The 26,923-nt window shown below is 45.8% G+C and overlaps 1 protein-coding gene across 1 annotated transcript in view; it reads right to left on the bottom strand.

Annotated features, from left to right (window-relative positions):
- LOC143809005 (astacin-like metalloendopeptidase) overlaps positions 1-26,923 on the bottom strand; it is an 88,775-nt gene that overhangs the window by 35,069 nt on the left and 26,783 nt on the right. Inside the window, exons 4-5 of the mRNA XM_077292185.1 lie at positions 24,815-24,949; positions 23,910-24,027 (exon numbers count right to left, since the gene is read on the bottom strand). Of these exons, the coding sequence (XP_077148300.1) occupies positions 23,910-24,027; positions 24,815-24,949 (253 nt within the window). The remainder of the gene's footprint in view (positions 1-23,909; positions 24,028-24,814; positions 24,950-26,923) is intronic.

Below are 26,923 nucleotides of genomic sequence, written 5' to 3'. Positions count from 1 at the left end.
AAATAAAAGAGCCACCTTATGCACCACTAATGCTGCATTTGGACAAGGTGGTCTTTTGGTTATGCTCCTTGCACACGCTGAACTAAACACTTATAAAATGTGCCCCCTCATACCGTGAAAGTCCCAGAGGCGGGACTTTCCTTCGTAATCAGACGCGGCACAGCCATCATTCATACCCCCTTGGTGCCGTGAGCCACCTCCTGAGCGTTGTTTGAGTCTGTCCCGGAGCCTGCACTGTTATCTTATCCCTTGGCCATGCGCAGTTAGCGCTGCCCATCTTCTGACATCATTTGATGTCAGGCTGACTGCGCCTGTGCGGCCGTGCTGCCCGAGATCCCGCCCCGCAGTGTCTTCTGATTTATTCACAATGCGGGGCTGGGATTCATGGGCATGCAGTGCATATCTTCGCCTCTCACTCATCTCCTTCCGCCTTCTTCAGACTGTGCGGCATCAGCTGATCCCTAAGCGCATGCCACGGCAATTAGGGATCAGCTGATGACGCACAGTCTGAAGAAGGCGGAGGGAGATGAGTGAGAGGCGAAGATATGCACTGTGCATGCCCATGAATCCCAGCCCCGCAGCGTGAATAAATCAGAAGACACTGCGGGACGGGATCTCGGGCAGCGCGGCAGCACAGGTGCAGTCAGCCTGACAACAAATGATGTCAGAAGACAGGTAGCGCAAACTGCACATGCCCAAGGGATAACAAAACAGCGCAGGCTCTGGGAAAGATTCAAACAACGCTGAGGAGGCAGCGCACGGCGCCAAAGGGGTATGAATGACGGCTGTGCTGCGTCTCATTAAGAAGGAAAGTCCCGCCTCCGGGACGGTTTCATGGTCTGAGGGGGCACATTTTAGTGTTTACTTCAGCGTGTGCAAGGAGCATAACTAAAAGAGCCACCTTTTCCTTGTGCAGCATTAGTGCTGCACAAGGTGGCTCTATTAGTTACAAATGCCTGGGGGGTTACAGGTTCCCTTTCAACTTGCTCCAATTAGGCCTCAGCCTACACTCTTTCTCCTGTAATCCCTGGGCTTCAACACCGCCAGTTGCTGCTCAGAAGTGTCTTTGGCATGGGTACTCCCTTCTGCCCAACCTGGCTCCAGCACGCCAGCTGTTTCCGGGTAGTGTCTTGGTTACTTTGCCTCCAATACGTTGTCCTGTTGGGTTGCGGTCGGGTTAGCTAACTCTATGGTGCCTGCAGTTTAGGTGCTTCCTATGTGGGCTGCGGGAACTGTCAATCAAGGCTGGTTCCGTAGGGCCAATAGGACAAGCTCCCCCTGTAGGACTGTGGGTTTTCGGTAATTCCGGCCGAATCGTGGCCTAGCAATTTTTTTTTCATGTGGACCTTCTGCTGCCTATCTGAGTTCCAGCACCATTCGCTGGTTCTTTGGAAGACAATCTTGAATAGGTCCCCCTGGTTCCAGTACCGGCAGCTGGTTCCAGGCAAAGCCTTTGGCTTAGGTGCCTCCTTCTCAGTATCCGAGGTCCACCAACGTCTGGTGGTCCTTTGTAGTGCTTTCTGGCATGGGTACCTCCTGCTTAGTAACCGGATTCCAGTACCGTCAGCTGGTCCTCGGTAGTTCCATTGGCTCTTGTACCTTCGGGTAGCCATCCGGGTTCCAATACAGTCAGCTGGTTCTCGGCAGTTCCTCAGCCTTCTTGTACCTTCTGCTACATTTCCAAGTTCAAGCTTTTGGAAATGGTTTTTGCTAATCACTCTGGATCTCCCTGACAACCCTAAAGACGACGACCCTGAAGACCACCCCAAAGAAGACAATGACCCCGGAGACGACGACCCCGGAGACAACGACCCTGGAGACGATGACCCTGAAGACCACCACGAAGAAGACCAAGAAGCAGAAGAACAAGAAGCTGCAGAACAAAAAGCAGAATAACATTAAACATACGACTAAAAATCAGAGCAAAAGATATTATCTATTATAAGCAGAAGAAGACTAAGCAGTGGGGGTGAGTCCATTCCTCCTCGCCCCTGGAAAAAACCTGCTGCTGCAGGCCAAACTGAACATGGACAAATCCTGTTGTAAATCTTTTGTGACAGGCAGAACGGAAGGTGTAATCTTCAAACTTTTATAGATAACAACTACAGGAATGCCTGTCACAAATAAGAATATGATGAAAAAGAATATGAAGAAGATGAAAAAGTAGAATATGAAGAAGAATAATAGTTGAATAAAAAGAATATGAAGAATGTAAAAAAAAGAATAATAGGAAGAAGGTGAAGAAGAAGAAGATGAATAAGGTGAAGAAGAAGTTGATGAAAAAGATGCTGCTGCTGAGGATGATGAAGAAGAAAGTGTGGGAGAACTAAAAACGAAGGTGAAGAGCATGGAAGTAGTGAAACATCAATATCTGACAAAATATAAAAAATCTTAACATAGTCAATATCTTTGTAACTCCGAACGTCTTAAAAAAAAATTAATTCCTGCTATTCCATTTGATTGGGCTAAACCTCTATGCCTTTTATGTCTCCTCTACCTCCACCAATACATCCTACATTATTCTTAGATGTTTTCCTTCATATAGAATTAACCTACAAGGAAAGAAAGGGTTTATTTTAATTCCGATATTTTTGTCCCATTGACTTGCATTGGTATCGGGTATCGGTATCAGCGATATCTGATATTTTTGGGATATCGGCCGATCCAATCCGATACCGATATTTCCGAATATCGGAAGGTATCGTTCAACACTAATGTCCACATGAAAGCCAGCCCATTAAGAAAATTAGCTTAGCCCCTCGCGGCACTTAGTGTGCTGAATGAAAATACTCTGAGTTTCACATCACTGACACCATTAACTGCAGTGACACATATCTCCTCTCCAGTACTTTACTAGCGACATTGTCAAAGTATCAAGACAAGATGACCTAAAATTTTATTTTGTCCATCCAATATGTAGTATTAATTTCTATGATCTTTTCCAAGTGGGTGTTGCTTACAGGATGGGGCCTATCTTTAGGTTGCTCTGCATAATTATCGCATCTCTGCATAATTACCCTGTAAGCAATGCCACCTCTGTAAAAAACATACAAATTTGTATACTGGGAGCACAAGCTGAAAAGGCTCATATCTGTGGAATGGTATGGTGGATTAAAAAGATACAAAAAATGGTATACTAAGGGGAGCAGCGGAAATAAAATAAGCACACAAACTGGCCACTTTTTACATGTTAGATGGTGACAGGTCTTCTTTATGTAAATACTAGCTGAAGAGCCCGGCGTTGCCCGGGCATAGTAACTAACTGTTGACAGTTATAACAAATTGTAATGATTATATTGCACATAAAAACATTTCACATCATATATTCAACACTACAGATTTGCAGCACAAATTAACTAAATGATTACACAAGTATCTCTTATTTTACTCCTCACATCTCTCATTTTCCCCTCACTCCTCTCTCTTCCCCCCTCACACCTGTCATTTTGACCTCACATCTGTCATTTTCCAATCACTCCACTATTTTCTCCTTACTCCTCTCATTTTCCACTCACACTTCTTCATTTTCACCTCGCACCTCTCATTTTCACCTCACACCTCTAATTTTCAGCTCACTCCTCTCATTTTCCCCTCACTCCTCTCATTTTCCCCTCACTCCTCTCTTCCCCTCACAAGGGCCCACAACTTCCTGTTATGAGCACAGCGGTGTAATCCATGAGGCTCCTCCCTTTCCCCTGACATCATGCCTCTCAGGAGCAACTCCATTCTAGACACGATGGAGCTAGATGTGGCTTGTGCCTGCCACGCACTGATACTCTGAAGGTGGTGTGTTGTGAACTGTGTTTCTGGGCTCCCTCTGGTGGTCACTAATGGTATTGTGTTAGGTATGTCTTGTTGCAGGCCTGAGCTCCAGCTGTGTCGTTAAGCAGCGGGTGTTTCCTATTTGAGTCTCCTCTGGACTCAGTCTCTTGCCTGGCATCGTTGTATCCAGACCTATTTGGTCTCCTCCGGATTCCTTTCAGTCTGCCTCATGCAAGAAAAGCTAAGTCTGTTTTGTACAATTTGGATCGTTTGCATTATTCAGTGTTTTTGTCCAGCTTGCTTTACATTTGATTTTTGACTCGCTGGAAGCTCTAGGGGGCTGATATTCTCCCTCCACACCGTCAGTCGGTGTGGGGGTTCTTGAATGTTCAGCGTGGATGTTTTGTAGGGTTTTCTGCTAACCGCATAGTCCACTATCTATTTTCTGCTATCTAGACTATTGGGCCTCACTTTGCTGAATCTAGTTCATCTCTACGTTTGTGTTTTCCTCTTGCCTCACCGTTATTATTTGTTGGGGGCTTTCTATATCTTTGGGGTTCAATTTCTCTGGAGGAAAGCGAGGTCTTATTTTTTCCCTCTAGGGGTAGTCAGTTCTCCGGCTGGCTCGAGACGTCTAGAACCAACGTAGGCACGTTCACCGGCTACTTTTAGTTGTTTGTGTCAGGATCAGGTATGCGGTTAGCCCAGTTTCCGCCTCCCTAGAGCAGTATTTATATTTTTGCTATCTTGCCGGAATATCAGAGATCCTCTGCCATTGGGATCATAACAGAATGCCAGGCCAAAAGAAAATGTTTAATGCATCGCAGAAGCGGGATTAAAAAGAAGTTCTGAGTTTTTTTTTGTTTTGTTTTGTTTTGTTTTTTTTTTGCTGCAGTTTGCCTAGCTTCTTCCATCCCCTTTTTCTCTGAGTGGCTGAAACTCTGCTGCAGATATGAATGTCCAGTGTTGTGATCCGCTTTTTGGCTCCCCTGGTGGTGGCTGGTGGTACTGGAGACTTGTGTGTGCTTTTCTGCCTCAGCTCACCTGCTTCCATCAGTTTTGGGAGTTCCCTATTTAGCCTTGCTCTCCAGTCACTTCCTTGCCGGTCATCATTGTAACCTGAGTCTTTCAGTTGCATGTTCCTACTACTAGTCTGCTGATCAGCTAAGTGGACTCTTGTCCTTATTGTTTTGTTTTTCTTGTCCAGTTTACAGTTTTGTCATTTCCTGTTTCTGGAAGCTCTTGTGGACTGAAATTGCCACTCCTGTGTCATGAGTTGACACAGGAGTCTTAAAGTAATTTCAGGATGGGTTTTTGAAAGGGTTTTTCAGCTGACCGTGAAGTCCTCTTTTGTATCCTTCCTCTATCTAGTAAGTGGACCTCGCTTTGCTAAATCTACCTTCATTCTGTGTATGTCTTTTCCTCTGAACTCACCGTCAATATACGTGGGGGCTACTATCATCTTTGGGGAATTTCTCTAGAGGTAAGCCAGGTCTGTTCCTTCCTCTTCCAGGCGTAGTTAGTTCTCCGGCTGGCGCATGGCATCTAGGCAGCCATAGGAATGCTTCCTGGCTACTGTTAGTTGTGTGGTAGATTTAGGTCACGGTCAGCTTGAGTTTCCATCACCCGAGAGCTAGTCTTTTATTTTTGTGTTTCTGATGTTCCCATGCCATTGGGGAATCATGACAGTATGACCGGCCAACAAAGTGTTAATTGTTTGGGCTGAAGCTGGAGAAAAAGAAGTGTTGAAGGGAATTTTTTTCTTTTTTTTTTCTTTCCCTCAGAGTTTTGCTGCCTAGCCCTTAATTGCTGTCTAGCTGCTTCTTACCTCCTCTTAACCCTTGAATGGCTCTGACCTTAGCTGTTTAACATGGATGTCCAGAGTTTGGCTGCAGGTTTAAATAATCTTGCTACGAAAGTTCAGAATTTTCAAGATTATGTTATACGTACTCCTATTTCTGAACCTAAGATTCCTACACCAGAGGTATTTTCCGGAGACAGATCTCAGTTTCTGAATTTCAAATGTAATTGTAAATTATTCCTTTCTCTCAGACCTCACTCCTCTGGAGATCCTGTTCAGCAGGTTAAGATTGTGATTTCTTTGCTGCGAGGTGACCCTCAAAATTGGGCATTTTCATTGACACCAGGGGATCCTGCGTTGCTCAATGTGGATGCGTTTTTTCTGGCTTTAGGGTTGCTGTATGAGGAACCTAATTTGGAGATTCAAGCTGAAAAAGCTTTAATAGCCCTGTCTCAAGGGCAAGATGAAGCTGAGATATACTGCCAAAAATTTCGTAAATGGTCTGTGCTTACTCAGTGGAATGAGTGTGCCCTAGCGGCAAATTTCAGAGAGGGCCTTTCTGATGCCGTTAAGGATGTCATGGTGGGGTTTCCTACGCCCACAGGTCTGAATGAGTCCATGACAATGGCGATTCAGATTGATCGGCGTTTGCGGGAGCGCAAACCCGTGCACCATTTGGCGGTATCTTCTGAAGGGACGCCAGAGAAAATGCAATGTGACAGAATTCTGTCAAGAAGCGAGCGGCAGAATTATAGGCGCAAAAATGGCTTGTGCTTCTACTGTGGTGATTCCGCGCATGTTATATCAGCATGCTCTAAACGTACTAGGAAGGTTGACAAGTCTGTTTCTATTGGCACTTTACAGTCTAAATTTCTTCTGTCTGTAACTCTGATTTGTTCATTATCTGTTATTACCGTGGATGCCTATGTGGACTCTGGCGCCGCTCTGAGTCTCATGGATTGGTCCTTCGCCAGGCGCTGTGGGTTTGATTTGGAGCCTCTGGAAGTCCCTATACCTCTGAAGGGTATTGATTCTACACCTCTGGCTTGTAATAGACCACAGTTCTGGACGCAAGTGACTATGCGTATGACTCCAGACCATCAGGAGATGATTCGCTTCCTCGTGTTGTATAATTTACATGATGTTTTAGTGCTTGGATTACCATGGTTACAATCTCATAACCCAGTACTGGACTGGAAAACTATGTCTGTGTTAAGCTGGGGATGTCGGGGGGCTCATGGGGACATACCTTTGGTTCCTATCTCGTCATCTATTCCCTCTGAGATTCCTGCATTTTTGTCGGATTTTGGGGATATTTTTGAAGAGCCTAAAATTGGTTCTCTCCCTCCCCACAGAGAGTGTGATTGCGCCATAGATCTGATTCCAGGCAGTAAATTTCCAAAGGGTCGTTTGTTTAACCTATCTGTACCTGAGCATGCTGCCATGCGAGAATATGTTAAGGAGCTTTGAGCCTGATTCCCCTGGTGATTCGGAACCTACAGGTATCCTTAAGGATGGGGTGATATTATCCGCTATTTCCCCAGATCTGCGACGTGCTTTGCAAGAGTTTCAGGCGGATAGACCTGATCGCTGTCCACCTGGTAGACTGTTTGTTCCTGATGATTGGACCAGTAGAGTCATCTCGGAGGTTCATTCTTCTACGCTGGCGGGTCATCCTGGAATTTTTGGTACCAGGGATTTGGTGGCTAGATCCTTCTGGTGGCCATCTCTGTCTCGTGATGTGCGTGTTTTTGTGCAGTCTTGTGATGTGTGTGCTCGGGCCAAGCCTTGTTGTTCTAGGGCTAGTGGGTTGTTGTTGCCCTTGCCTATTCCGAAGAGGCCTTGGACGCACATCTCGATGGACTTTATTTCTGATCTTCCTGTCTCTCAGAGGATGTCTGTTATCTGGGTGGTGTGTGACCGTTTTTCTAAGATGGTTCATTTGGTGCCATTGCCGAAGTTGCCTTCCTCGTCTGAGTTGGTTCCTTTGTTTTTTCAAAATGTGGTTCGCTTGCATGGTATTCCTGAAAATATCGTTTCTGATAGGGGTACCCAGTTCGTTTCTAGATTTTGGCGGGCATTCTGTGCCAGGTTGGGCATTGATTTGTCTTTTTCGTCTGCCTTCCATCCTCAGACTAATGGCCAGACGGAGCGAACTAATCAAACTTTGGAGACGTATTTGAGGTGTTTTGTGTCTGCGGATCAGGATGATTGGGTTGCCTTTTTGCCGTTGGCGGAGTTTGCTCTTAATAATCGGGCCAGTTCTGCCACTTTGGTTTCCCCTTTCTTTTGCAATTCGGGGTTTCATCCCCGTTTTTCTTCTGGTCAGGTGGAGTCTTCGGATTGTCCTGGAGTAGATGCTGTGGTGGATCGGTTGTATCGGATTTGGGAACAAGTGGTGAACAATTTGAATTTGTCCCAGGAGAGGACTCAGCGGTTTGCTAACCGCCAGCGTCGGGTTGGTCCTCGCCTTCGTGTTGGGGACTTGGTGTGGTTGTCTTCCCGTTTTGTCCCAATGAGGGTTTCTTCTCCTAAATTTAAGCCTCGGTTCATCGGTCCCTATAGGATTTTGGAGATTATTAACCCTGTTTCCTTTCGTTTGGACCTTCCGGCATCTTTTGCTATCCATAATGTGTTCCATCGGTCGTTGTTGCGGAGATACGAGGTGCCGGTGGTTCCTTCTGCTGGGCCTCCTGCTCCTGTGCTGGTTGAGGGTGAATTGGAGTACGTTATAGAGAAGATCTTGGACTCCCGTATTTCCAGGCGGAGACTCCAGTACCTGGTTAAATGGAAGGGCTATGGTCAGGAAGATAATTCTTGGGTAACTGCCTCTGATGTTCATGCCTCGGATTTGGTTCGTGCCTTTCATAGGGCTCATCCAGGTCGCCCTGGCGGTTCTTGTGAGGGTTCGGTGCCCCCTCCTTAAGGGGGGGGTACTGTTGTGATCCGCTTTTTGGCTCCCCTGGTGGTGGCTGGTGGTACTGGAGACTTGTGTGTGCTTTTCTGCCTCAGCTCACCTGCTTCCATCAGTTTTGGGAGTTCCCTATTTAGCCTTGCTCTCCAGTCACTTCCTTGCCGGTCATCATTGTAGATTTAGGTCACGGTCAGCTTGAGTTTCCATCACCCGAGAGCTAGTCTTTTATTTTTGTGTTTCTGATGTTCCCATGCCATTGGGGAATCATGACAGTCCAGACTCTGACTTCTAGTGTGGATCAGCTTGCTGCTAGGGTGCAAAGCATTCAGGATTTTGTTATCCATAGCCCTATGTCTGAACCAAAAATACCTATTCCTGAGCCGTTTTTTGGAGATAGATCTAAATTCCTGAATTTTAGGAATAATTGTAAATTGTTTCTGTCTCTGAAACCTCGTTCCTCTGGTGATTCAGCAAGTTAAGATTGTTATTTCCTTCTTGCGCGGCGACCCTCAGGATTGGGCCTTCTCTCTGGCGCCAGGAGATCCTGCATTGGTGAATGTTGATGCGTTTTTTCTGGCACTTGGTTTGCTTTATGAGGAGCCTAATCTTGAAAATCAGGCTGAAAAAATGTTGCTGGTTATCTCTCAGGGTCAGGACGAAGCTGAGGTATATTGCCAAAAATTTCGGAAATGGTCCGTGCTTACTCAATGGAATGAGTGTGCACTGGCCGCAAATTTCAGAAATGGTCTTTCTGAAGCCATTAAAGATGTGATGGTGGGGTTTCCTGTTATGACCCCAATGGCAGAGGGTCTCAAAAATACATACCAAATCTGCAAACACAAAAAACCAGCTCATAGGACAGTGGTAACTGGGCTGACCATATATCTAATCCTAGCACCACAAATAGCAGCAGCCGGGGAACGTGCCTACGTTGGTTCTAGACGTCTCGCGCCAGCCGGAGAACTAACTAACCCTAGAAGGGAAAAGATAGACCTTTCTTGCCTCCAGAGAAAAGACCCCAAAAGTTGGATACAAGCCCCCAACAAATAATAATGGTGAGGTAAGGAGAAAAGACAAACGTAAGAATGAACTAGATATTTAGCAAAGAGAGGCCCACTGACTAATAGCAGAATATAGTAAGATGACTTATACGGTCAGCAAAAACCCTATCAAAATTTCCACGCTGGATATTCAAGAACCCCCGAACCGTCTAACGGCCCGGGGGGAGAACACCAGCCCCCTAGAGCTTCCAGCAGAATCAGGAATCACATTTAGTACAAGCTGGACAAAAAATAATAGCAATGCAAATAACCAAAAAACAAGGAAGCAAGACTTAACTTAATTTTGCAAGATCCAGGACCAGCAGACAGGAGCAAACAGAAAGGAACTGATTACAATGATGCCAGGCACTGGACTGAGAATCCAAGAAGTTTATATAGCAGCACCCCTGGACTAACGACCCAGGTGGGTGCCAAACTGAGGAAAGACAATCCCAGAGTCATATCACTAGTGACCACAAGAGGGAGCCAAAAAAGTCTAATTCACAACAGTACCCCCCCTTTAAGGAGGGGTCACCGAACCCTCACCAAGACCACCAGGGCGATCAGGATGAGCAGTGTGAAAGGCACGAACTAAATCGGCCGCATGCACATCAGAGGCAACCACCCAGGAATTATCCTCCTGACCATAGCCCTTCCACTTGACCAGATACTGAAGCCTCCGCCTGGAGAGACGAGAATCCAAGATCTTCTCCACCACATACTCCAACTCGCCCTCAACCAACACCGGAGCAGGAGGCTCAACAGAAGGAACCACAGGTACAACGTACCGCCGCAACAAAGACCTATGGAACACGTTGTGAATGGCAAACGACACCGGGTGATCCAAGCGAAAGGACACAGGATTAAGGATTTCCAATATCTTGTAAGGACCGATGAAGCGAGGCTTAAATTTAGGAGAGGAGACCTTCATAGGAACAAATCGAGAAGACAGCCATACCAAATCCCCAACACGAAGTCGGGGACCCACACCGCGGCGGCGGTTGGCAAAACGCTGAGCCTTCTCCTGTGACAACTTCAAGTTGTCCACCACATGATTCCAGATCTGCTGCAACCTATCCACCACGGAATCTACCCCAGGACAGTCAGAAGGCTCCACATGTCCCGAGGAAAAACGAGGATGGAAACCAGAGTTGCAAAAAAATGGCGAAACCAAGGTAGCGGAACTAGCCCGATTATTAAGGGCAAACTCAGCCAACGGCAAGAAGGTCACCCAATCATCCTGATCCGCAGAAACAAAGCACCTCAAATAAGCCTCCAGAGTCTGATTAGTTCGCTCCGTTTGTCCATTAGTTTGAGGATGAAAGGCAGACGAAAACGACAAATCAATGCCCATCTTAGCACAAAAGGATCGCCAGAACCTGGAAACAAACTGGGATCCTCTGTCAGACACGATATTCTCAGGAATGCCGTGTAAACGAACCACATTCTGAAAGAACAAGGGAACCAGATCGGAAGAGGAAGGCAGTTTAGGCAAAGATACCAAATGGACCATCTTGGAAAAGCGATCACATACCACCCAGATGACAGACATACCTTGAGACACCGGAAGATCTGGAATGAAATCCATGGAAATGTGTGTCCAAGGCCTCTTCGGGACAGGCAAGGGCAAGAGCAAGCCGCTGGCACGAGAACAGCAAGGCTTAGCCCGAGCACAAGTCCCACAGGACTGCACAAATGACCGCACATCCCGTGACAAGGAAGGCCACCAAAAGGACCTAGCCACCAGATCTCTGGTGCCAAAAATTCCCGGATGCCCTGCCAACACCGAGGAATGAACCTCGGAAATGACTCTGCTGGTCCACTTATCAGGAACAAACAGTCTGTCAGGTGGACAAGAGTCAGGTCTATCAGCCTGAAATCTCTGCAACACACGTCGCAAATCCGGAGAAATGGCTGACAAGATTACTCCCTCTTTAAGAATACCAACTGGTTCTGCGACTCCAGGAGAGTCAGGCACAAAGCTCCTTGAAAGAGCATCAGCCTTCACATTCTTTGAACCTGGTAAATACAAGACCACAAAGTCAAAACGGGAGAAAAACAATGACCAACGGGCCTGTCTAGGATTCAGGCGTTTAGCAGACTCGAGATACATCAGATTCTTGTGATCAGTCAAGACCACCACACGATGCTTAGCACCCTCGAGCCAATGACGCCACTCCTCAAATGCCCACTTCATGGCCAGCAACTCCCGATTGCCAACATCATAATTCCGCTCAGCAGGCGAAAACTTCCTAGAGAAGAAAGCACATGGTCTCATTACAGAGCAACCAGGGCCTCTCTGCGACAAAACGGGCCCTGCCCCAATCTCAGAAGCATCCACTTCAACCTGAAAGGGAAGTGAGACATCAGGCTGGCACAAAACAGGCGCTGAAGTAAACCGGCGCTTCAACTCTTGAAAAGCTTCCACGGCTGCAGGAGCCCAGTTAGCAACATCAGAACCTTTCTTGGTCATATCCGTCAAAGGTTTAACAACGCTAGAAAAATTAGCGATAAAACGACGGTAGAAGTTAGCAAAACCCAAGAACTTCTGAAGACTCTTAACTGACGTGGGTTGAGTCCAATCATGAATAGCTCGGACCTTGACTGGGTCCATCTCCACCGCAGAAGGAGAAAAAATAAAACCCAAAAAGGGAACCTTCTGTACTCCAAAGAGACACTTTGAGCCCTTAACAAACAAAGCATTCTCACGCAAAACCTGAAACACCATCCTGACCTGCTCTACATGCGAGTCCCAATCATCAGAAAAAAACAGAATATCATCCAGATAAACAATCATAAATTTATCCAGATACTTCCGGAAAATATCATGCATAAAGGACAGAAACACTGAAGGAGCATTAGAGAGCCCGAAAGGCATCACCAAGTACTCAAAATGACCTTCGGGCGTATTAAATGCAGTTTTCCATTCATCTCCTTGCTTAATGCGCACAAGGTTGTACGCACCACGAAGATCTATCTTGGTGAACCACTTGGCACCTTTAATCCGGGCAAACAAGTCCGACAACAGAGGCAAAGGATACTGAAATTTAACAGTGATTTTATTCAGAAGCCGATAGTCAATACAAGGTCTCAAAGATCCGTCCTTCTTGGCCACAAAAAAGAATCCCGCACCAAGAGGGGAAGAGGATGGACGGATATGCCCCTTCTCCAGAGATTCCTTGATATACGAACGCATTGCGGTATGCTCAGGTACAGACAGATTAAATAATCTTCCCTTAGGAAATTTACTACCTGGAATCAAATCTATAGCGCAGTCACAGTCCCTATGAGGAGGAAGAGCACTGGAGCTGGACTCGCTGAATACATCCTGGTAATCAGACAAATACTCAGGAACTTCCGAAGGAGTAGAGGAAGCAATAGACACCGGCGGGGAGTCACCATGAATTCCCTGACAGCCCCAACTTGACACAGACATTGCCTTCCAATCCAAGACTGGATTATGGGTCTGTAACCATGGCAGACCCAAAACGACCAAATCATGCATTTTATGCAGAACAAGAAAACGAATCACCTCCCGATGTTCAGGAGTCATGCACATGGTTACCTGTGTCCAAAACTGCGGTTTATTTTCCGCCAATGGCGTAGCATCAATACCTCTAAGAGGGATAGGATTTACCAACGGCTCAAGAACAAAACCACAGCGCTTGGCAAACGACAGATCCATAAGACTCAGGGCAGCACCTGAATCCACAAACGCTATAACAGGGTAGGAGGACAATGAGCAAATTAAAGTCACAGACAAAATAAATTTAGGTTGTAAATTACCAATGGTGACAGGACTAACAACCCTAGTTAGGCGTTTAGAGCATGCTGATATAACATGTGTAGAATCACCACAGTAAAAACACAACCCATTCTGACGTCTATGATTTTTCCGTTCATTTCTAGTCTGAATTCTACCACATTGCATTAAATCAGGTGTTTGTTCAGACAACACCACCAGAGGATTCGCGGCTTTGCGCTCCCGCAAACGCCGGTCAATTTGAATAGCCAGCGCCATGGAATCATTCAGACCTGTAGGAATGGAGAAACCCACCATCACATTCTTAATGGCTTCAGAAAGGCCATTTCTGAAATTTGCGGCCAGAGCACACTCATTCCACTGAGTAAGCACGGACCATTTCCGAAATTTTTGGCAATACACTTCAGCTTCATCCTGCCCCTGAGAAATAGCCAAAAAAAGGAATATAATGGGCACACTGTAGAGTTCAGTGAAGAAGGTGCTGGCTAGACATCCAAAGTCCAATACACAAAAAGTAGCCGCACTCAAGTCTTGGAGATGTGGAAAACTTTCTTTGTTTTTTATTCAAGTGTACAGGCACCACCAAGTGAATTTACAGAAACAACAAGTGGTTGCGGACCATAAGGAACGTTTCGACCTGGCGCGTTCTTTTTCAAACCTCACTTTGGTAAGAGGAATGGTTTAGGAGGAAAGGAAGGTAGGAAAAGAGTCCCCCAGGACAGCTCACAGTAGACTTCAGGAATAAGACGTCCGTCTTGTTGGTGGTGCAGTCCAACAAGGCTTTTTCTGCCTGAATTTCAAGATTGGGTTCCTCGTAAAGCAATCCGAGCGCCAGAAAAAACACATCAACATTTGCCAATGCCGGATCTCCTGGCGCTAGCGAGAAGGCCCAATCCTGAGGGTCGCCCCGTAAGAAAGAGATAACAATTTTTACTTGCTGAGCTGAATCTCCAGATGAACGGGGTCTCAGAGATAGAAACAATTTACAATTATTCCTGAAATTCCTAAACTTAAATCGGTCTCCAGAGAACAGCTCAGGAATAGGTATTTTAGGTTCAGACATTGGACTACTGGTAACAAAATCTTGTATACCCTGCACACGAGCAGCAAGCTGATCCACACTTGTAATCAAAGTCTGGACATTCATGTCTGCAGCAAGCACAAGCCACTCAGAGGTAAAGGGGAGGAAAAAAGAGAGGAAAGAAAAAAAAAAAACCTCAGACTTTCCTTTCTTGTAATCCCACTTCTGCAATGCATTAAACATTCAACCTTGGCCTGGCATACTGTTATGACCCCAATGGCAGAGGGTCTCAAAAATACATACCAAATCTGCAAACACAAAAAACCAGCTCATAGGGCAGTGGTAACTGGGCTGACCATATATCTAATCCTAGCCAGACAAATAGCAGCAGCCGGGGAACGTGCCTACGTTGGTTCTAGACGTCTCGCGCCAGCCGGAGAACTAACTAACCCTAGAAGGGAAAAGATAGACCTTTCTTGCCTCCAGAGAAAAGACCACAAAAGTTGGATACAAGCCCCCAACAAATAATAACGGTGAGGTAAGGAGAAAAGACAAACGTAAGAATGAACTAGATATTTAGCAAAGAGAGGCCCACTGACTAATAGCAGAATATAGTAAGATGACTTATACGGTCAGCAAAAACCCTATCAAAATTTCCACGCTGGATATTCAAGAACCCCCGAACCGTCTAACGGCCCGGGGGGAGAACACCAGCCCCCTAGAGCTTCCAGCAGAATCAGGAATCACATTTAGTACAAGCTGGACAAAAAATAATAGCAATGCAAATAACCAAAAAACAAGGAAGCAAGACTTAGCTTAATTTTGCAAGATCCAGGACCAGCAGACAGGAGCAAACAGAAAGGAACTGATTACAACGATGCCAGGCACTGGACTGAGAATCCAAGAAGTTTATATAGCAACACCCCTGGACTAACGACCCAGGTGGGTGCCAAACTGAGGAAAGACAATCCCAGAGTCATATCACTAGTGACCACAAGAGGGAGCCAAAAAAGTCTAATTCACAACAGTTTCCTATCCCTACAGGTCTAAATGATTCAATGGCTCTAGCCATTCAAATTGATCGACGTTTGCGGGAGCGCAAATCTGATAATCCTTTGGCGGTGCTGTCTGAACGGTCACCTGATTCTATGCAATGTGACAGAATTCTGACCAGAGCCGAGCGACAAAATCATAGACGTCAAAATGGGTTGTGTTTCTACTGTGGTGATTCAACACATGTTATCTCAGCATGCTCTAAACGTTTAAAGAAAAAAGTTAATCCTGTCGCCATTGGTACTTTTCAGCCTAAGTTTATTTTGTCTGTGACTTTAATTTGTTCATTATCTTCTTACTCAGTTATGGCTTTTGTGGATTCTGGTGCTGCTTTAAGTCTGATGGATTTGTCGTTTGCCAAGCGCTGCGGTTTTGTCCTGGAGCCTTTGGAAAATCCTATTCCTCTTAGAGGAATTGATTCTACGCCATTGGCAGAAAATAAACCTCAGTATTGGACGCAGGTGACCATGTGCATGACTCCTGTACATCAGGAGGTGATTCGTTTTTTGGTACTGCATAAAATGCATGATGTTGTCGTTTTGGGTCTGCCATGGTTACAGGCCCATAATCCAGTTTTAGATTGGAAAGCTATGACTGTGTCTAGTTGGGGGTGTCAGGGGATTCATGGCGATTCTCCATTGGTGTCTATTGCTTCTTCTACTCCTTCTGAGATCCCTGAGTTTTTGTCAGACTTTCAGGATGTATTTAATGAGGCCAGGTCCAGTGCCCTTCCTCCTCATAGGGACTGTGATTGTGCTATAGATTTGATTCCTGGTAGTAAGTTTCCTAAGGGACGACTCTTTAATTTATCTGTGCCAGAGCATGCCGCGATGCGGAGTTATATAAAGGAGTCTTTGGAGAAGGGACATATTCGCCCATCCTCGTCCCCTCTTGGTGCAGGATTCTTTTTTGTGGGCAAGAAAGACGGGTCTCTGAGACCTTGTATTGATTATCGTCTTCTGAATAAGATCACTGTTAAATTTCAGTATCCTTTGCCATTGTTGTCTGATTTGTTTGCTCGGATTAAGGGATCCAGTTGGTTCACCAAGATAGATCTTCGTGGTGCGTATAACCTTACGCGCATAAAGCAGGGAGATGAATGGAAAACGGCATTTAATACGCCTGAGGGTCATTTTGAGTACCTGGTGATGCCTTTCGGATTATCTAATGCTCCTTCTGTGTTTCAGTCCTTCATGCATGACATCTTCCGGAAATATCTGGATAAATTTATGATTATTTATCTGGATGATATTTTGTTTTTTTCTGATGATTGGGAGTCCCATGTGAACCAGGTCAGGATGGTGTTTCAGGTTTTGCGGGAGAATGCTCTATTTGTGAAGGGCTTAAAATGTATCTTTGGGGTACAGAAGGTTTCTTTTTTGGGTTTTATTTTTTCCCCTTCTACTGTGGAGATGGACCCAGTTAAGGTCCGTGCCATTCATGACTGGACTCAGCCCACGTCTGTTAAGAGCCTGCAGAAGTTCTTGGGCTTTGCTAATTTTTACCGTCGTTTTATCGCTAATTTCTCCAGCGTGGTTAAACCTTTGACGGATATGACCAAGAAGGGTTCTGATGTTGCGAATTGGTCTCCTGCGGCCGTGGAGGCCTTTCGGGAGCTGAAGCGTCGGTTTACTTCAGCGCCAGTCTTGTGCCAGCCGGATGTCTCTCTTCCCTTCCAGGTTGAAGTTGATGCCTCTGAAATTGGTGCAGGGGCTGTTTTGTCGCAAAAAAGTTCTGATGGCTCCGTGATGAAGCCATGCGCCTTCTTTTCAAGGAAATTTTCGCCTGCTGAGCGGAACTACGATGTCGGTAATTGGGAGTTGTTGGCCATGAAGTGGGCATTTGAGGAGTGGTGACATTGGCTCGAGGGAGCTAGACATCGTGTGGTGGTCTTGACTGATCATAAAAATCTGATTTACCTCGAGTCTGCCAAGCGCCTGAATCCTAGACAGGCCCGTTGGTCGTTGTTTTTCTCCCGTTTTGGCTTTGTGGTCTCGTACCTGCCTGGTTCGAAGAACGTGAAGGCTGATGCACTTTCTAGGAGTTTTGTGCCTGATTCTCCGGGAGTCTCTGAGCCGGCTGGTATTCTCAGAGAGGGAGTAATTTTGTCTGCCATTTCCCCAGATTTGCGACGAGGGCTGCAAAAATTTCAGGCTGATAGGCCTGATCGTTGTCCACCAGAGAGATTGTTTGTCCCTGATGGATGGACCAACAGAGTTATTTCTGAGGTTCATTCTTCGGTGTTGGCGGGACATCCTGGGATTTTTGGTACCAGAGATTTGGTGGCCAGGTCCTTTTGGTGGCCTTCCTTGTCGCGGGATGTGCGTTCTTTTGTGCAGTCCTGTGGGATTTGTGCTCGGGCTAAGCCTTGCTGTTCTCGTGCCAGCGGGTTGCTTTTGCCCTTGCCTATCCCAAAGAGGCCTTGGACGCACATTTCCATGGATTTCATTTCGGATCTTCCGGTGTCTCGGAAGATGTCTGTCATCTGGGTGGTGTGCGATCGTTTTTCTAAAATGGTCCATTTGGTGCCCTTGCCTAAGTTGCCTTCCTCCTCTGATTTGGTTCCTTTGTTCTTTCAGAATGTGGTTCGTTTGCATGGCATCCCTGAGAATATTGTATCTGACAGAGGATTCCAGTTTGTGTCCAGATTCTGGCGATCCTTTTGTGCTAAGATGGGTATTGATTTGTCTTTTTCATCGGCTTTTCATCCTCAGACTAATGGCCAGACCGAGCGAACTAATCAGACGTTAGAGACTTATTTGAGATGTTTTGTTTCTGCTGATCAGGACGACTGGGTTACCTTTTTGCCACTGGCCGAGTTTGCCCTTAATAATCGGGCTAGTTCTGCCACCTTGGTTTCACCCTTTTTATGCAACTCTGGTTTTCATCCTCGTTTCTCCTCGGGTCAGGTTGAACCTTCTGACTGTCCTGGGGTTGATTCTGTGGTGGATAGGTTGCAGCGGATTTGGAACCATGTGGTGGACAATTTGAAATTGTCACAAGACAAGGCCCAGCGGTTTGCCAACCGCCGCCGCAGTGTGGGTCCCCGACTTCGTGTTGGGGATTTGGTTTGGTTGTCTACTTGGCATGTTCCTTTGAAAGTCTCCTCTCCTAAGTTCAAGCCTCGCTTTATCGGTCCTTATAAGATTTTGGAAATCCTTAACCCGGTGTCTTTTCGCTTGGACCTTCCAGCATCTTTTGCTATTCATAATGTGTTCCATAGGTCCTTGTTGCGGCGGTACGTGGTGCCTATGGTTCCTGCTGTTGAGCCTCCTGCCCCGGTTTTGGTTGAGGGCGAGTTGGAGTACGTGGTGGAGAAGATTCTGGATTCTCGTATCTCTAGACGGAAACTCCAGTATTTAGTTAAGTGGAAAGGCTATGGTCAGGAGGATAATTCCTGGGTTGTCGCCTCTGATGTTCATGCGGCTGATTTGGTTCATGCCTTTCACGCTGCTCATCCTGATCGCCCTGGGGGTCTTGGTGAGGGTTCGGTGACCCCTCCTCAAGGGGGGGGTACTGTTGTGAACTGTGTTTCTGGGCTCCCTCTGGTGGTCACTAACGGTATTGTGTTAGGTATGTCTTGTTGCAGGCCTGAGCTCCAGCTGTGTCGTTAAGCAGCGGGTGTTTCCTATTTGAGTCTCCTCTGGACTCAGTCTCTTGCCTGGCATCGTTGTATCCAGATCTATTTGGTCTCCTCCGGATTCCTTTCAGTCTGCCTCATGCAAGAAAAGCTAAGTCTGTTTTGTACAATTTGGATCGTTTGCATTATTCAGTGTTTTTGTCCAGCTTGCTTTACATTTGATTTTTGACTCGCTGGAAGCTCTAGGGGGCTGATATTCTCCCTCCACACCGTCAGTCGGTGTGGGGGTTCTTGAATGTTCAGCGTGGATGTTTTGTAGGGTTTTCTGCTAACCGCATAGTCCACTATCTATTTTCTGCTATCTAGACTATTGGGCCTCACTTTGCTGAATCTAGTTCATCTCTACGTTTGTGTTTTCCTCTTGCCTCACCGTTATTATTTGTTGGGGGCTTTCTATATCTTTGGGGTTCAATTTCTCTGGAGGCAAGCGAGGTCTTATTTTTTCCCTCTAGGGGTAGTCAGTTCTCCGGCTGGCTCGAGACGTCTAGAACCAACGTAGGCACGTTCACCGGCTACTTTTAGTTGTTTGTGTCAGGATCAGGTATGCGGTTAGCCCAGTTTCCACCTCCCTAGAGCAGTATTTATATTTTTGCTATCTTGCCGGAATATCAGAGATCCTCTGCCATTGGGATCATAACAGTGGTGGCCCTGATTTTAGCTTGCAGTGGCTGGGACGTCACAGCCGATGAGTTTTGCAGAGTGGCTTTCGAGGTAAATGTGTTTCCGCCCATGTGCGCTAACCAGAGGTGGATCTAGCTCTTCCTGCACCCGGGGCAAAGGATCAGTTTGGCATCCCCCCTCAGATTTCTGCCCCCATAGTGTCCTCAAATTTCTGCCCCCATAATGTGCTCAGATTTCTTCTGCCCCCATAATGTCCTGATTTCTGCCCCCATCCCCTCCCTTCCCGGGTGCAGTTGCATGTGGTGGAGAAATCTGAGGAACACAGTAGTATACAGCACTGCCAACATAGTAGTATACAGCACAGCCCGCTTAGTAGTATATAGCACAGCCCGCATAGTAGTATACAGCACTGCCCACACAGTAGTATACAGCACCGCCCACACAGTAGTATACAGCACCGCCCACGTAGCACTATACAGCACAGCCCATGTAGCAGTATACAGCACAGCCCACGTAGCAGTATACAGCACAGCCCACATAGCAGTATACAGCACAGCCCACGTAGCAGTATACAGCACAGCCCACGTAGCAGTCTACAGCACAGCCCACGTAGCAGTATACAGTAGAGCCCACATAGTAGTTTATAGCACAGCCCACATAGTAGTATATAGCACAGCCCACACAGTAGTATACAGCACTGCCCACATAGTAGTATACAGCACAGCCCACATAGCAGTATACAGCACAGCCCACATAGCAGTATACAGCACAGTGCACATAGTAGTATACAGCACTGCCCACATAGTAGTATACAGCACAGCCCACATAGTAGTATACAGCACTGCCCACATAGTAGTATACAGCACAGCCCACACAGTAGTATACAGCACAGCCCACACAGTAGTATACAGCACTGCCCACACAGTAGTATATAGCACAGTCCGCATAGTAGTATACAGCACAGCCCACGTAGTAGTATATAGCACAGCCCACATAATAGCATACAGCACTGCCAACACAGTAGTATATAGCACAGGCCGCATAGCAGTATACAGCACAGCCCACACAGTAGTATACAGCATAGCCCACATAGTAGTATATAGCACAGCCCGCATAGTAGTATACAGCACAGCCCACATAGTAGTATACAGCACAGCCCAAACAGTAGTATATAGCACAGCCCACATAGTAGTATACAGTACAGCCCACATAGTAGTATACAGCACAGCCCACAGTAGTATATAGCACAGCCCAAACAGTAGTATATAGCACAGCCCACATAGTAGTATACAGAACAGCCCACACAGTAGTATATAGCACAGCCCGCATAGTAGTATACAGCACAGCCCACACAGTAGTATACAGCACAGCCCGCATAGTAGTATATAGCACAGCCCGCATAGTAGTATACAGCACAGCCCACATTGTAGTATACAGCACAGCCCACATAGTAGTATACAGCACAGCCCACATAGTAGTATACAGCACAGCCCACACAGTAGTATACAGCACAACCCGCATAGTAGTATACAGCACTGCCCACACAGTAGTATATAGCACAGCCCACATAGTAGTATACAGCACAGCCCAAATAGTAGTATACAGCACAGCCCACATAGTAGTATACAGCACAGCCCACATAGTAGTATATAGCACAGCCCACATAGTAGTATACAGCACAGCTCGCATAGTAGTATATAGCACAGCCCGCATAGTAGTATACAGCACAGACAACACAGTAGTATGCAGCACAGCCCACATAGTAGTATATAGCACAGCCCGCATAGTAGTATACAGCACAGCCCACATAGTAGTATATAGCACAGCCCACATTGTAGTATATAGCACAGCCCACACAGTAGTATACAGCACAGCCCACACAGTATTATACAGCACTGCCCACACAGTAGTATATAGCACAGCCCACATAGTAGTATATAGCACAGCCCACAAAGTAGTATACAGCACAGCCCGCATAGTAGTATATAGCACAGCCCGCATAGTAGTATACAGCACCGCCCACACAGAAGTATACAGCACAGCCCGCATCTCTCCTTCTGGCAGTGCGGTGTCTTCAGCTCCAGCCTCCATTACCGAGCCGTCTGGAGCTGGAGCGCTTACCACAAACCGCAAAGCTGCCTGTGAAGAGCCGGCGAGTGACGTCAGCAGCGTGATCATGTGACCTGATCACACTGCTGGCACGTCACTGATGCGGAAGTGCCAACGGCCGCGGCGGTCAGGGCATAGATCAAGGGTACTAGCATCTGAAGACGCTAGTACATCCTTGGGAACCGACACGCAGCACTTTCTCTGAGCAGGCTGTCTATTTGACAGCCAGCTCAGAGAACGGAAGAATCTCAGTGTGGGGGCGGCAGAATTCTGCCAACTGGGAGCCTCCTCCTTGGACCACCACATCAGGTGACCTGCTGGCGCCCCCCTGTCGGCTGCGCCCGGGGCACATGCTCCAGCTGCCCCCCCTGGATACACCACTGGCGCTAACAATGTGGGCCGTGTGGACGGGGCTTTGCATGTGCAGTGAGTGTGGCTATGCGGATTGGGCAGGTCTATGTGGGGTAGGCATGGCTTGATACATGCACACACATACATACACTCAGCTATATACAGTTATATGAAAACGTTTGGGCACCCCTATTAATCTTAAGCTTAATGTTTTATAAAAATTGTTTTTTTTGCAACAGCTATTTCAGTTTCATATATCTAATAACTGTTGGACACAGTAATGTTTCTGCCTTGAAATGAGGTTTATTGTACTAACAGAAAATGTGCAATCTGCATTCAAACAAAATTTGACAGGTGCATAAGTATGGGCACCCTTATCATTTTCTTGTTTTAACTACTCCTACCTACTTTTTACTGACTTACTAAAGCACTTTTTTTGGTTTTGTAACCTCATTGAGCTTTGAACTTCATAGCCAGGTGTATGCAATCATGAGAAAAGCTACGTAAAGTGGCCACTTGCAAGTTGTTCTCCTGTTTGAGTCTCCTCTGAAGAGTGGCATCATGGGCTCCTCAAAACAACTGTCAAATGATCTGAAAACAAAGAATATTCAACATAGTTGTTCAGGGGAAGGATACAAAAAGCTGTCTAAGAGATTTAACCTGTCAATTTCCACTGTGAGGAACATAGTAAGGAAATGGAAGAACACAGGTACAGTTCTTGTTAAGGCCAGAAGTGGCAGGCCAAGAAAAACATCAGAAAGGCAGAGAAGAAAATGGTGAGATCAGTCAAGGACAATCCTCAGACCACCTCCAGAGGGCTGCAGCATCAACTTGCTGCAGATGGTGTCACTGTGCATCGGTCAACTATACAACGCACTTTGCACAAGGAGAAGCTGTATGGGAGAGTGATGCGAAAGAAGCCGTTTCTGCAAGCACGCCACAAACAGAGTCGGCTGAGGTATGCAAAAGCACATTTGGAGAAGCCAATTTCTTTTTGGAAGAAGGTCCTGTGGACTGATGAAACCAAGATTGAGTTGTTTGGTCATACAAAAAGGCGTTATGCATGGCGGCAAAAAAACACAGCATTCCAAGAAAAACACTTGCTACCCACAGTAAAATTTGGTGGAGGTTCCATCATGCTTTGGGGCTGTGTGGCCAATGCCAGCACCGGGATTCTTGTTAAAGTTGAGGGACGCATGGATTCCTCTCAGTATCAGCAGATTCTTGACAATAATGTTCATGAATCAGTGACAAAGTTGAAGTTACGCAGGGGATGGATCTTTCAGCAAGACAATGATCCAAAACACCGCTCCAAATCTACTCAGGCATTCATGCAGAGGAACAATTACACTGTTCTGGAATGGCCATCCCAGTCCCCAGACCTGAATATCATTGAACATCTGTGGGATCATTTGAAGAGGGCTGTCCATGCTCGGCGACCATCAAACAAAACTGAACTGGAATTGTTTTGTAAAGAGGAATGGTCAAAAATACCTTCATCCAGGATCCAGGAATTCATTAAAAGCTACAGGAAGCGACTAGAGGCTGTTATTTTTGCAAAAGGAGGATCTACTAAATATTAATGTCACTTTTCTGGTGAGGTGCCCATACTTATGCACCTGTCAAATTTTGTTTGAATGCAGATTGCACATTTTCTGTTAGTACAATAAACCTAATTTCAAGGCAGAAACATTACTGTGTCCAACAGTTATTAGATATATGAAACTGAAATAGCTGTTGCAAAAAAAAACAATTTTTATAAAACATTAAGCTTACGATTAATAGAGGTGCCCAAACTTTTTTCATATAACTGTATATAAACATAAACACTTACCCCGTTCCAGGCTGTATACTGAGATAATCCGCTTCCGAGATCCGGTTCACGAATTGCACACAGGTCATCGCTTCAAATTCCTTCAAGGCTTCATTAATCATATTTACTTCTGATGCCGCTGAAGATGAGGAGTTCAGAGTCAGTTTTAGAATCAGTAAAAGCAGGAAGAGCCATGTTCATGGCACCTTTAGTATGACATACAGGGCTGAGCGACTGTGTGGGAACTCCGAGTGCTCCCATATACTGACTACTAATGGCACTGTATTACAGAGATAGACCTATTTAATGGTATCCAACGCAAAAGACTTTAATTTTTTTTCAGGAAAGGCCCTAAATGATTACCTATGAAGGTGCCAATATAGAGAATAAGTCCATAAACCTTTGTAAACTCCATAGCAAGGGAGCTTAAAGTAAATTTGTCACCGGATTTCACAATACAAACTGCATAATAAAAAAATATATCTTAGTCCTGATGAGACTGGTGTAGTTACGTTGAAAAACTCATGTTAGAATGGCTGTAAAATAATAATAATAATAATAATAATAATAATAATAATAATAAAATACTGATTAACCTTTGACCAAGGATTATACAGTCATTCTTACATAGATTTTCATAATAAGTACACCCACCTCATCAAGATTTAGTTAATAATATCTGCAGTAACATCTGGTCACGAAATTGCTTTAAACAGCATCCTGGTACAGTTGTCTCCATACAGTGGATATGAAAAGTCTACATCACCCTGTGAAAAAAAAAGAGCGAATACCCTGCAGTAAATAAATAAATAGCCCGAATAGGGTCACCATGACGTGGTGGGATAGCTTTTACATTTTTTTAATCAAAATTATTTTAACAAAGTATCCCAAACAGCACAATGAGAAAACAAATAGGAGGCACTTACAGTACTGAGGATCTATGGTATATGGTACTGTGACGATTCCATTGGCGTTCTTCGGCCACTTGCATGCATTACATTTTCTAGCATTACGGTTAAGGTTAATGGCTATATCACTTTCTTTCATAAAGCCATGAATTTCTAAGATGGAAAACATGAATTTTCTCATTATTGATGTTTTTGCAATAATTTTTGGTTAAAAAAAATCTACTTTTTATGTATACATCTGTAATGTGGCACGGGGCGGTAGCCGTGGGTGAAGAACTTATCTCTTACCGCCCGGCACGTTACATGAAGGTCGGGGTCCTGGCTTGGTGTGAGGACTTCTGCTGTAAGGGCGCTACACCTTTGCAGGCTGCATGTAAACAATGCTGCTACTTTGCCAGGACCAGATGTTGAAGAGCTCAGTGAGCGAGACCAACAGTCAAAAATTATCTTTTTACTGAACGAGAACTTGGTAGGGAATATATACAAAAGGTGGCAGGTACGCAGTCTTATGAACATTTTCTTCACAGCTCGAAGCATTTTCCACACGGTTTCCTTCTTTCTTTTCTCTATTGTTCTCTATCTTCACCTTTCCTCTTTTTCTCTCTACTTGTCCTCTGTTTCCCAGCTCAACACTACAGTCCTGTTCAGCAAAAGTCTTTTACTCAATCCGCAGTACCAGGTCTTCTCTCCCCATAAGGGATCTATGGTGCCAGTATGGCCAATACTTATCTTTTCAGATGGATACTCTACTAGTCTCACATGCTCAGTCCTGTCCAGGCTGTTATCTCGTGGCGTTATAAACCCTGGGCCTTGTGGCTAAGCGTCCCCTTCCAGGAACTGTCCCGGGAAAATCACTCTGTCTCTCAGTCACTTCTGCTCCGGATCTCGCTATCCCTTTCATCTGGTCTCCGCTCACTCTGAACACCTGAGAATGCAGCATTTCTTACATTGGACTTTAGGTCCACTTTCTATACAGCACAGGTCCTGTCTGTTTTCTTCAGCGGAAACTGTCAACTTCCCTTCAGTCTATCCACTCCCACTCTGGGCTAGTCCCAAACATTAACTACTGCCATCCCTACTGGCAGGCATTTCTCTCTAACAACATTACTAACATAAGTCACAATTCACATTATACATTACAGATCACATTACACATTACAACAATTTACATATTATTCAAGGGGAAACTTAAGCAATATGTCCATCTCCTTAGGCTTCTTTCACACTAGCGTCGGCACGGGGCCGTTGCTATGTGTCGGCCCGACGTGCCGACGCGCGTTGTGAAAGTGATGCCCGAACTGGGCAGCGGAAGCAGTCTTACGACGCTTCCGCTGCCCTATTGTAAGGTCCGGGGAGGAGGGGGCGGAGTTTTGGCCGAGCATGCGCGGTCGAAAATGGCGGACACGACGCGCAAAAAAAGTTACATGTAACTTTTTTTGTGCCGACGGTCCGCCAAAACACGACGCAACCGTCGCACGACGGTTGCGACGTGTGGCCATACGTCGCAATGCGTCGCTAATGTAAATCTATGGGGAAAAAACGCATCCGCGGACAACTTTGCAGGATGCGTATTTTCTCCTAAACGACGCATTGCGACGTACAGCAAACAACGCTAGTGTGAAAGAAGCCTTACACAGATCATATACATTCCCACATGTCTCTATTGCTACACACCCTCAGTAGTCTAAATTTACAGTCATACTTTCTTGCATTTGCCACCTGTTCCTTCACGAGCAAAAGTTATCTCAATGTAAATGTAGAGCTAACTAGTGATGAGCGAGTGTACTCGTTTCTCGGGTTTTCCCCAGCAAGCTCGGGTGGTCTCCGAGTATTGGTTACGTTAGTGTTCGGAGATTTAGTTTTCCTTGCCGCAGCTGCATGATTTGCGACTACTAGCCAGCTTGAATACATGTGGGGATTCCCTAGCAACCAGGCAACCCCCACATGTACTCAGGCTGGCTAACAGCCATAAATCATGAAGTTGTCAAAAAAAACGAAATCTCCGAACACTAAGAAATACTCAGAGATCACCCGGGCATGCTGGGGAAAACCCGAGCAACGAGTACACTCGCTCATCACTAGAGCTAACCCTAAGGCTATGTTCACAGTAAAGACCCTGAGTAAAAA

This window comes from Ranitomeya variabilis, chromosome 2, assembly GCF_051348905.1.
Source record: "Ranitomeya variabilis isolate aRanVar5 chromosome 2, aRanVar5.hap1, whole genome shotgun sequence".
Lineage (NCBI taxonomy): Eukaryota > Metazoa > Chordata > Amphibia > Anura > Dendrobatidae > Ranitomeya > Ranitomeya variabilis.
The sequence above is the reverse complement of the archived record's forward strand: the minus strand, read 5'-3'. Positions and strand labels throughout refer to the sequence as shown.